Below are 12,816 nucleotides of genomic sequence, written 5' to 3' on the forward strand. Positions count from 1 at the left end.
CCCTGATGATGCAGTGTGCCGTGGAGGAGGAGGAGGAATAGATATGGGACACTGCAGCAACAGTTGAGCTGCAGCCCGTCTGTCCCTCAGTATTCTGCAGCCCGTCTGTCCCTCAGTATTCTGCAGCCCGTCTGTCCCTCAGTATTCTGCAGCCCGTCTGTCCCTCAGTATTCTGCAGCCCTCTCTGTTTCTGGTCTGTCTGCACTGGGGAGTGGTGTGGAGTTCTAAGTGATGTCACACCCACGCCAGTGCGTTGGATGTGTTCAGAATTTTCTTGTTTACCTATTGTTAAACACTGTAAACACTGTTCTTTTGTGTGTGTGTGTGTGTGTGTGTGTGTGTGTGTGTGTGTGTGTGTGTGTGTGTGTGTGTGTGTGTGTGTGTGTGTGTGTGGGTGTGTGTGTGTGTGTGTGTGTGTCTGTGTGTGTGAAGGAGGCTCTGACTAATGCAGTGCTCATTACCTCCTCTCTAGTGGGTGCCCCACTGTGCCCAGGAAAGCCCTGAGACAAAACCACTTTGAAGCTGCACGTACACACACACACACACATTCTTTCTAATGATTGCCATGTGGGCCGTGCTCCTGATCTGGAGTGACAGATACAGCACAGGGGGCCACACAGGGATGGAGGAGTAAAGCACAGAGAGATTAGATGATGGGAATGAGAGGATAGAAAAGTTGAACGAAAGGAGAGACACGTCCAGAATAAGGAAAAGGCTCGGGACCACCTGCTGTATCAACACGTGCATGTGTTTGTGTGTGTAGGTGTGTGTGTTTGTGTGTGTAGGTGTGTGTGTTTGTGTATGTAGGTGTGTGTGTGAGCAGGTGCGTGACCCCAAGAAATACAGTAGATGGATGTGCATGTCTGCATGAATGCTCCACACTGGAAACATCACAGATGTGAATCTGAACCTGCGTCAGTTTTCCAACACAGTGTCCACACCAGAGCCTGTACAGTCATACACTGTTTGCATGTGTGAGCACAATGTCCACACCAGAGCTACAATGACTTCCTCTCAAATCACTTCCTCTCTACAGTTTCCATACTCAAGCTTCAAAAGATGGAGAGCAGTGGACAGTACATCCTCTGTGTCCAATATGTCACATACAAACAAATGTGCACACACACACACACACACACACACACACACACACACACACACACACACACACTGATACATACATATAGTCTCTGTTGGTTTATGCTGTTGCTCACGGAGTAGTGCACAAATCAGACCAGAGCTTGTGTCTGTCAGTGAGTCATTGTCTAAGACTTCTGCTTTTCCAATAGAGCGTTATCGAACACCAGAGCACACTCAGTACAGTGCCGTGTGACTGACATGAAGTGATGGACGGTCCCACTGCCCCATGGGACAACAGGACGACAGGGCCGGCTGCAGACATGGTAGCATGGCTCCATACACACTCCCATGCATTTGTTTTTAATAACAGAGTTCAAGTCCTCTTCTTTTGCACTGCTGCCCTCAAATGTGGGAGCTCAATAAGATGAATCAAATGGAGATTAGTGTACATGTTGGTTTGATTCTGCTCCATAGGAGGGAAGTTGTGTTTCTTGTTCCACTTCTTTTTGGGATCAAAGTGTTTATTTTGGTTTCGGATCAAGTGTGGAGGGAATTATAAGATGGCATGAGCTGTTGTTTTACAGGAGCTGTTGTTTTACAGGAGCTGTTGTTTTACGAAGACCTCGTTAAAAAGAAGTGAAAATATAATTAGTGCAGAGTAATAACGAATACTCATTCTTATTTGAATCTTTTTGGAACATACAGTTTTGTGTAACTGCAATTGGTTAGAAATACCGAGTATTTATTGCCTTTGCATACTGTACTATATATCATATTTTCTCTGTTTTTATTTTGTCATTGATAAATGAGCTTTTAAAAAAAGTAGCTTTTAATTATTTTTTGATCTACACTGTCCTTGGGTTTTGTTAAAATGCACTGTAAATTCTTCTTCTTATTCTTATTATTATTATTATTATGTATATTATTATTGATGAGTTATGATGTTCAGCAGTGTGATCTAACAGTGACAGGATACTATGAAAAGATTTTAGATCCCTGGTGCATACTGCTGCTGTTCCTATCGAAATAGGCCACATTTATAAATATACTGTACAATATTTACATATAAATATATTTTAATTCTATGACTGTGCCTTTGAGGAAAGCACTTCAATTGAATTGCTTAGATGAGAAACCAGCTGACGCAATGGAATATATACATACAGGATTAAAGAGGCGGAATTCACTTGTAAGTATGAGCCAAAAAAATCATGTAATTAAATTTTATAAAGCCTTGGGACAAAATTCAATAGATACTCTTTCATAAAAAAATAATCCTAAATGCTGAAAACGAATAACAACCTGTTATAAACGGGGCTGATGGGGCAATAACACTAACCGCTTAACTCTGTTACTTTCTTTACTTATAAAGTAAGTGTGTATAAAGTGTGACCTTAAAAATCTTCAACCACTGAAACACAGAAATTGGTAACAGCCTGTTCGGAACAAGGCTGTTAGGAGTTGATGGCGTGAGCCAATCCCCATGCAGCTCCATATCTGTAGGGAGAGATGGGATAGAACGGGAGGAAGCCTCTCTCTCTCCACCGCTCTGCTCTGCATCCACATCCACGTAGCAGGACTAAACCAAGCACGAGATTAGCTTGGCTTGGCATATTAATAATTCTCTATGCCAGCCGCAGAGAAATCAGAGTATCAAAGGAGAAATGATGCATTTTTAATATCGCTGTGCGGCATTTTTTATGCAACATACTGCTGGAGACTATGTGGCGGACCAAACATAATGTTTGGCCACTCGGGAGCACGGGAGAGGGGGAGTGGGTGAGAGAGGGGGAGTGGGTGAGAGAGGGGGAGTGGGTGGGAGAGGGGGAGTGGGTGAGAGAGGGGGAGTGGGTGAGAGAGGGGGAGTGGGTGGGAGAGGGGGAGTGGGTGAGAGAGGGGGAGTGGGTGAGAGAGGCGGAGGATGTGGGAGTGGGGGGAGTAGAGGGTGTGGGAAGTGTTAATGAGGAGGTGGGGGGGTGGGGGTGGGGGTCGGGGGGGGGGGGGGGGGGGGGGGGGGGGGAGTGTGGAAGTTGGGTTCACAACCTCTGATAACACAAAGCTACACATCAAAATGTGTATAGCTCATCTTACGCCAACAAACGTATCGTTTTATATAGCATTCAGTAACGTTCAATAGCAGAGAATCATACTGAATGAAATCAATCACTCCTTCAATGCACCAAACCAAACTCAGACATATACTCTTACATTGTAAACAAACACCTTTTGCTTTACCACAAGATGCACAATCACACATACACACTCAGCCATAGTGAAAAGCAGTAGATTCCAGATCAGGGGAGGCTGGTGGAGGTAGAAATCGGAGAATGGGCCTCATTCCATTCCATGAATTACAATGAGCCCATCCTCCGATTTCTACCTCCTCCAACCTCCCCTCTTCCAGGTAGCCCGCATCAGATATTCATTCATAGCAACAGCTTAAAAGATGCAATAATACTGTAGTGATGTGTGTCTACCCAGATACCGTACAATGTCTCTCTCAATTCATATTTAAAACTTGTGAGGAGGTAACTGTTTATGCGTGATGAAGGCACTGAACTACTTTGCCCATAATTATCACGTTTCATCTCTTCTCTCTAATTTAGGCATAGGCTACAGTAGGCACGCCAGATGGCTTCAGACAAAAACAATTCCCTTTCAACAAGCTACAGCACTCTGGGAAGTCATAGTTTATTAGGCACTCGCAAAACCCATCCACTTATGTTAAAACAATGCCCACTGTACAGTACAGTAAGTGATCTACAATGTCTTAGTCATAGAACTAGAATTCTATCCTCATTATTAGCATCTAGAATTCTACATTCTATATTTTATGGTCTATGTATGCATGTGTGTGTGTTGGAGCCCTCCACTTCCACAACCTTCTAATTGGGGTTTCTGTCAATCAATGGTTGTGTTGACTAGGAGGGCAGCTGTCTGGCTGGCCTGGTTGGGTTCCAATCAGCACTGTTGATCAATATATTGTTGGATACCACCCTCTGCCCTCGTGCCCACCTCCCAGCCCCCCAGTCTCCCAGCCCCACAGCCCCCCAGCCCCCCAGCCTCCCAGCCCCCCAGCCTCCCAGCCCCCCAGCCTCCCAGCCCCCCAGCCCCCCAGCCCCCCAGCCTCCCAGCCCCCCAGCCCCCCAGCCTCCCAGCCTCCCAGCCCCCCAGCCTCCCAGCCTCCCAGCCTCCCAGCCTCCCAGCCCCCCAGCCTCCCAGCCTCCCAGCCTCCCAGCCCCTATCTCTACCCCCTTCCCCCTCCTGTCTGCCCGCCTGCTGGAGGACGACAACACGCCTTCATCCAGGGTTGAAAAAACACCCCAGCCCTCTGCAGCAAGGTGGCCAGGGGCTCGATGGTATATTAGGTGAAATGACAACGACACTGCCTCTCATCCTCTCAGCCTCTCATCCTCTCAGCCTCTCATCCTCTCAGCCTCTCATCCTCACAGCCTCTCATCCTCTCATCCTCTCATCCTCACAGCCTCTCATCCTCACAGCCTCTCGGCCTCTCGGCCTCTCAGCCTCTCATCCTCACAGCCTCTCGGCCTCTCAGCCTCTCATCCTCTCAGCCTCTCATCCTCTCAGCCTCTCATCCTCTCATCCTCTCAGCCTCTCATCCTCTCATCCTCTCATCCTCTCAGCCTCTCAGCCTCTCATCCTCTCAGCCTCGTGCCCCAGTGCATTGCCCTTCCACGGACTGCCTTTGTCATTGGGTTCATCAATACAGAGGATAGCGGAGAGCTCGGGTAACACACACACACACACACACACACACACACACACACACACACACACACACACACACGGCTCATATCCTGCCCTGCCTCTTTCTCACTCGCCCCCTCATCCCAGCAGTGATCATGCGTAGCCTGCTAGGGCAGAGATATGCCCTCTGTTGTCTCATTGCTAATACTATAGGATGGCCAGTCACACCCAGCCGCCCCCTCCTCCTTCACTCAATTCCCTAGAATTAGCAGTACTCCAGACCCGACCTGTCAATAGTCCACTCAAAACAACACACACACCACCACCACCACCACCACCACCACCACCACCACCACCCCCACCACCACAACCACCACCACTAAAACAAAAATAGCACTCTGAAAATGCCTTCCCCCCTCCCCCCACTCTATGTTAACAGGCTTCACATCCATTATCACCTTATAGAGAACACTTCTCCCCCCATCCCCAACCACAAACATTTTCCCCTTCCCCCCATCCTCCATGCCCTCTCTCTCTTACCTGGAGTTGGTCATGTCCGTCTGCCCTCCCCGGCTCTTCTCCAGGCCCAGCTTGGTGAAGATGCCCACCAGCACCATGATGGCCACCACGCCGCAGATGATGTACACGATCATGTGGGTGCGGTCGCGGTCCGGTTCCTCCCTCACCTCGGTGACGGGCGTGTCAGGCTTGCCCGTGTTGGCCCAGACAGGCGTGTCGTAGTTGTTGCAGGACGTCTGGTCCAGGCTGTGAACTTTGAACTGGCAGCAGAAGCGGTAGAAGCAGGAGCCGCAGCAGAACAGGTAGATGCCGGCGTTGCAGTTGAAGGGCGGGTCCCACTGGCCCATCACGTCGTAGTAGCCCCAGCAGCGGCTACCAATGGATGGGATGGTCTGTTCCTCTACCTCCGCCCCTGCTGTGCCCAGAGTAACCTCCGGAGGGCTAGGGGGCGCTGCAGTCCCATTGGTGGCACCCTGGGCAACGACCCCTGAGTTCTGACCCAGAGAGGTGAGGCCCAGTAGACAGGTGAGGGCCAGGCAGATGAGGATAGGGTGAGCCATGTTGGATGCTGTGTTGTTTATGTGTTGATCAAGAGTCTCAGAGCTGGTGGCAGCCAATAGAAAGACCAATCAGTGATCTGGTGAATTAAAACAACAACACAGTAAAATGTAGGCTTCTTACTGGGCCAAAAATACTGACATGGGAAAAAAATAGAGATTTGAGAAAAGAGAGTTGAGAGTTTGAGGATTAGCCTATTTTCACAGCAACCGCCTGAAAGAATAAGAGCATTCAATTACCATTCGGGGAGTTATTAGAGCACACAGTTACAGCAGACTCAGTGTGCAGGAATAAATTGTCATCAAGGGGGAAGTGAGCAAGTGAGTGAAACAAATCAATCTCAGATCTCAACATGCTCATTGAGAATGAGTCCCCAGTGATTCGGTCACAGATATAGATACTCAGCAGCAGTGCCTGGCATGGTTGGAAAAAAATAAACGTCACGTCTTTCACTGCTAAATACCTCCAGCAGATGTAGTAACCTGGAGCTCCTCCCCCAGTCTAGGAGGTGTCACCTATGGATGAACCTGCTTGTGGCATCTTTAGAAACATCCCCCCTGCAGAGAAGGTGTAATCCGTGAAAGCAGATATTTTGGATCCTAACAGTGACAGCAGGAAAACAGATTCGTCGTCGACCCAAGATCCGGATGGAAATATCTTCATTCAGGAGAGGTCTTGATAACCGCCCTGCCAATGCTGATGTTGCGGGATTGAGAAGCACTGGGAACTGCAATATAATCCACTTATCATAATCTGTGAATATGATGAGTTGTTGTCCTTTTTCCCGTCTCAGATTAACTCAGCTCCATCAACTGCCAGTTCTCCACCTGATTGTTCAATTTAGCCTTTTTAATCTTTGTTGTGGGCATGTTTATTCCTTTACTGACTTGAACACGCTGTTCTTATTTATCTTCTCTCCAGATGTGTTGTTCTGCTGAGGTCTCGCTTTCCAGTTTCCCAGTTCTGCAATTAATGTTCAATAATCTGTTAGTAAAAAAAGGGGTTTTGGTTTCCCCCCTCCAACAACAGTTGTTCAATATTGTCCTATATGTCCTACATGTCCTAACTCATGACGGAACCTGGAACCCCATGGTGATTATAGTCCAGATACAAAACCATTCCACAGTACCTCAGGCGGTCTCTCTCTCTCTCACACACACACACACACACACACACACACACACACACACACACACACACACACACACACTCACACGTACTCACACACACACACACACACTTAGACACACACTCACAGACACACACTCACTCAAATCTACAGGCGATAGGGCTCCGTCAGTGTCAGTCTGGCTTAATGGGTTTTGAGGGACGAAGGGTCCAGTCACTCTCTGTGGCTGCAGGTTTCAGTTAGTGCTGTCCGATCGGGTTACCCCCCCTCTATGCCTAAGTACAGAACGGGTTGGTAATAGATTGGGACCCCTGCTACACCCCTGAAGGCGGTTGATAATGGACCACCACTACACCCCTGATGTCTCTCCACTACTACCCTACAATTGCTACTCAGCAGGGCAAGGACAGGAGCAGGGGCAAAGGGATGCGTGCTGGAAAATACAATGTATTGTATGAGCTCTAGATTGCTGAATCTTTCAGTCCTTCCCAGCCAAATCTAAATGGGAGCTCAATTTGAATCAATTTGAATTGTGTCCCACTTCTTCGCTTCTTTTTTCGCCCCCCCCTTGTTTGTTTTGGTCCCTGTTTTTCTTTTCCTTTTCCCCTGTGTTTATTTACTCCGTCTGTCTAATGCCTCTCTCGTTCTTTTGATTTAGGTTTTTCTTGCTCTGTGTTTTCTTCTGTCTCCCTCAACTTACCTCTCACTCTGTCAGCCACTCCTGAAGAGCAGGCTGCCTGTCGCGGTGCTGTTTAAACCCAGGAGGAGGTGTTACTGTGCCTGTGGAATGCGGTCCATGCCTGGTTAAGCCTCCCTCAATCTGCTCCAAGGGCAAAACAACTGGAGAGGCAACCACAAAAGGCAATGGCAAAAAAAATCCTGTTTTCATGAAGCCTCCGAAAATAGAGGACTGCAGCGAAAGCTGTTTGTGTTGTTGAGGTCTTTTGGAAATGTCCCTTTGCATCAATGCTTTGTTTTTTCCATTGAGCAAAAAAAATATTACCTCAAAGCATTAATATGCAACAGTTTTGTCAAATGTTGCACATTAAAGAGGTCTTCCAAATTGTTATGCAAGGGACCTCAACACAGTCCTCTCCCAAAAGCAGCTTCTATGAAAACAGGCATAATTTGATATATATGTATATGAATTTTAGATATATATCACATGTATGTGTTTTCTCTGTTTCTTTGCTTGTGGAATTCTCCAACAGAAATGGAATCAAACAGGATAACCAACAGCAATATGCTACTTTTTTTTATTCCATCCCTTCTTTGTTTTTCTTCAGAAGTGTATTCCTCTCTTTTTTCCTTGTCCCTCGTTCAGAGCTCCTTTATCCCGCCTTGCGTTGATGCTGCACTACTGTACACTGGCAGGACTAAATGCTAATGTCTCACATGCTCTCTCCCTCTCCTCACTCTCTCACTTGCTCTCCTCCCTCTCTCTCACTCGCTCTCTCGTGAGCGAATGAGCGCACCTCTCTGGCTGACTCTCACCCCCCCCCCTTCCCTTCCTCTCATTCTGCCTCTCTCTCTCTCTCTCTCTCTGTCACTGACACCCTCCTCCCTCAGCTCTGTCCCGGGTTTTGTATTCTTTCTCCTCCCAAATCTCTCTCTTTAGATCTCTTTCTCCCTCTCTCCCTCTCTCCGTTCCTCTCTTCCTGTCCTCTCTTCTTTTTTTATCCTCTTGTCTCTTTTTAGATCCTGTCTGTCTAACCTCTTCTGTTTACCTTGCCCGCCTCCCCCCGCTATCCCTATCCGTTTTCCTACCTCCTATTAGCGGTCTTTTATCCTCTCTCCCTCCCTTTTTCCCTCTATCCCCCCTTCTCTCCCCCCCCCCCCCCCCCCCCCCACTCGCTCTCTCTCTCCCTCTCTCTCTTTAAAAACCCCTTCGGTTCAACAGATGAGTGCAGTGGTGCTGACTGAGGAAGCAGGTCGCGGTCTGTGTGTGTGTGTGTGTGTGTGTGTGTGTGTGTGTGTGTGTGTGTGCGCGCGTGTGTGTGTGTGCGTGTGTGCGAGTATGTGCGTGTGTGCGTGTGTGCGTCTGTGTGTGTGTGTGTGTGTGTGTGCGCGCGTGCGCATGTGCATGTGCGCCTGCGTATGTGTGTGTGTGTGTGTGTGTGTGTGTGTGTGTGTGTGTGTGTGTGTGTGTTGTGATTGCGCTAATGCCTCTGCACCTCCTGGTCTTTGTGTGAGTGAGCACGTCTGAAACATGTGTGCTGCAGTCTATCAGGGCTTGATTTAGAGTGAGAGAGAGGGAGGGAAAGAGGGAGAGAGGGAGGGAGGGAGAGATGGAGGGAGAGAGGAGAAAGGAGGGTAGAAGAGAGTGGAATTATTAGAGAAAAGGAGGGAGGGATAGGAAGGGGATTAAAGGAAAGGAGCAGAAATAGATTGAGGAAGGGGAGAGAGAGACAGAGCAACGGAGGGGTATTCTGAGAGAAAGGGAGAGAGAGACAGAGCAACGGAGGGGTATTCTGAGAGAAAGGGAGAGAGAGACAGAGCAACGGAAGGGTTTTCTGAGAGAAAGGGAGAGACAGGCAGAGCAAAGTGCAAGGCCGTGGAGATTAACGGGAATATAGAGGGACAAAGAGAAGGAAAGAGGGAAAAGCAACAATGTTATGAATTTTGAATAATCCTTGATTTAATGTTGAACATAAACTAGATTTTGTAAAAGAAGCGCCTTTGGGTTTTTGTGCATACTAGGCGAATATGCATTCTCATCAGAATACATGACAACATAGGGAATGGGATTCCCATAAAAGGGATGCTGCTAAATATTTTATTCTGTTTTAAAGCCGTTGACATTATACTCCTCTTGAATATTCATTTTCAGGTAAATTTTTTCTCTTTTCTGAGACACAAAATATGTTGATTTTCTTACTGCTCCTTCTCTATTTCTCTTTTTCCTTCTTTTCATCTTTCTTTCCTCTCTCTCTTTCCCTCCCTCTATCTCTCTTTGAGCCACTGTGGCTTCTCTTTTCTATTCCCAGTACAGCTTCTCCCTCTTTCCAGCAGTGTCTGAACCTCTCTACCAAATTCATTCGGGATTTTTTGCCAAAGTGCATATAGATTAACACATATTGAGCTACACACACACACACAGACACACAGACACACAGACACACACACACAGCCACACAGACACACAGACACACAACTCCTCCATCCCGTCTCCCTCATCACTCTCTTTTCTCTCCTCCTCCACCTCCCTCCCTCTCTCATTTCAAATTGCCCACTCTTCATTTTCACTATAAGAAAGTATGCTGTCGATAAAGATTTCAGGCAAAGTTGCTGTTCTGTGAAATATTGCACACACAATAAAGAGATATCGGTGTATTGACAAATATACAGGACGCTGCTCACAATATACAGCTCTCAATTATCTATTGTGTCAGAGGAGGGAGGGAGATATGGAGGAAGGAAGGGAGGGAGGGATGGAGATGTGGAGGGTGGGAGGGAGGGTGGGATGAGATGGATGGAGCGGCGGAATGAAGGGATGATAGGGAGTGTCTCCAGGGAGAAATAGAGGGCAGAGAGGGTACAGGCTGGATGTGGGTTCTGTCTTTAATCATTTTATTCTTCCATCCACCAGGGGTCTGAAGGCAGCCCTGCGGCCACAGATTGGACAGATCCGCTCCCATTTAAGAGCTCCAGCCTCCTCAATGGAGAGATCGTCCTATTGCATTCAGGGATGTCATGATACTACCTACATCCTCTCCACTCCTCTCCTTTCCCGCTCTCCTCTGCCCCTGTCCTCCCATCGCCACTCCCCCTCTCCTCCTCTCCTTTCCATTCTCTCACCCTATCCTGTCCTCTCCTCTCCCCCTCTTCTCTCCCCCCTCTGAATAAAAAACGAGTGAGTACTGTAAACATGAGGTGTGTTTATTCAAGCCTCACCTTCTCTCTCTCCTACTCTCCTACCCTATATCCCCTATACCTCTTTATTTCCCGTTCCCTCCCCCTCTCTCTCTCCCTCCCACTCTCTCCTTCGTTCTCTCTCTGGCCAAAGGCAGTACATCAGTCCTCTAGTCAGTAACTGTCACTCACTATAGATTAGCTTTGGCTCTTTCCTTTTGGGTGTTGGGGAGGGAGAGGAGGAGAGGAAAAGAGGAGGAGAGGAAGGTAAACAGATAGACAAGAGAGAGGGATGGAGAGAGAGGGGGGGTGGGGAAAGAAAAGGGAGAGAGAGAGAGAGAAAGACAGGGGGAGTGATGGAAGAAGAGGAGAATGAGCCGGGGGAGGAAAGAAAAGAGAGGGAAGAGGTGGGTTTGAGTCTCATAGAAGTGTAATGACTTTATTGAGCTAGTCTAGCGTTCTAGAGGCCAATAGAGAAGCGGCTTGTCAGGTTCCAGACGGCAGCGTCCACAGAGCCCAGCTCAGTGAGGGAACAGTGGGAGTTTATTGCCACCTAAAATACTCTTATGTCTGCAGGCTGATTGATGTCTCTGGCTACTCTAGCGTCTCTCCTGATCGCTCTGTTAAGTACCGATGTGAGCCAGTGGCCCCGACACCCACGTCCTTGACTGCAGGGGAGACATCGTACACCCTGCATTGATCCACCTTCCAGACATCCAGACCTTGTTTTGTTTTTGGTGAGGGGGCGCTGAAGGAAATGTGGAAAGTGTTTGTTTGTGTGTGTGTGTGTGTTCACGCGTGCGTGCATGTGTGTGTGCGTGTGTGTGTGTGTGTGTGTGTCTGTATCTGCTGCATGGGCGTGACTGTGTTTGTGTGCATGTGCATATATGTGTGTGTGTGTGTGCGCGCGCTTAAATCCATCCGTGCATGAGTGTGTGTGTGTGTGTGTGTGTGTGTGTGTGTGTGTGTGTGTGTGTGTGTGTGTGTGTGTGTGTGTGTGTGTGTGTTTGTTTTGTTTAGAGGTGCTGCTTTGCCCTACCTTTTAGAGTATTTGTTCGTATGAACAAGAGAGTTTGGCAGCGTCAGAGAAACTCTCTTATGCTAATGAATGGCGATTTAATTCCTTTGATAAATGTACGGGCTGCGGATAAATCATGTTAGACCACTTATTGCCAGGGCAGAATGTGCTACAGGACAGGCCAATTCACTCTGATATCTCAGTCCTGCTGCTCAGTGTTTTTCCGAGCGGGAAGGAGACTCTCTTAGGGTTGGGATCTGCCCAGATACCAATTCTGTCTGTTGTGAAAGGTGAGTCCAGCCTGTTCAGGTTGTAAGACAATCTGGGATGAAAATCAATTCTATGCAATTCTTGCATTCTCCATTGTAGTTTTTATTAGAACTGAATAACCTTGAGGTCGTATTAGGGTTATATTTTGCCCTAATTTTGAGTTTTTTATACACTCTAGTATATAAAAGGAGCAGGCCTTGTACTAGTTTTCTCTGGCACCACCTTTTTCTCAGCTCCTCTCCCTTTCACCATCGATTCCTTCTCTCCCTGAATGACAACATGTTCCTCTCTCTGAAATCCCTTTTCGCTGTATATCACCCAATCATGTACTTTTACCTCATTTGCACCCTCCCTCATCCCCCCTCCTTGCCTCCGCCCTCCTCCCCCCTCCTTGCCTCCGCCCTCCTCCCCCTTACCAACTCAATGAAAAGGGTGCAGTGCTAATGTATTGCAGTATTGATGCATCGTGTCCGTCAGTCAATCAGTCAGTCAGTGGTCATGTATACTGCAGAGCGTATTAGCTTCTCTCTCTATGGGGTCTGTATGTCTTTATCAGTCTCTCCCTGTGCCATCTTAATGGCTCTGAGTAACCCTGCATAGCCTGACCTATCAACAGTGTCTGCAGCGGTAACCCAATCAGCCAACCAGAGATGGGATCTCTCAGCAGCCTCCACCTCACACG

The 12,816-nt window shown here is 47.9% G+C and overlaps 1 protein-coding gene across 1 annotated transcript in view; it reads right to left on the minus strand.

Moving 5' to 3' along the window:
- The window catches only part of LOC310809298 (protein shisa-9), a gene marked incomplete at both ends in the record, with an annotated part of 51,170 nt that extends 45,303 nt beyond the window's left edge, over nt 1-5,867 (minus strand). The window contains one exon of the mRNA XM_083676493.1: nt 5,329-5,867. Within this exon, the coding sequence (XP_083532619.1) occupies nt 5,329-5,867 (539 nt within the window). The remainder of the gene's footprint in view (nt 1-5,328) is intronic.
- Between the last annotated feature and the right edge of the window lie 6,949 nt (nt 5,868-12,816).

Source organism: Argentina silus (assembly GCF_951799395.1).
Source record: "Argentina silus genome assembly, chromosome: 9".
NCBI classification, from domain to species: domain Eukaryota; kingdom Metazoa; phylum Chordata; class Actinopteri; order Argentiniformes; family Argentinidae; genus Argentina; species Argentina silus.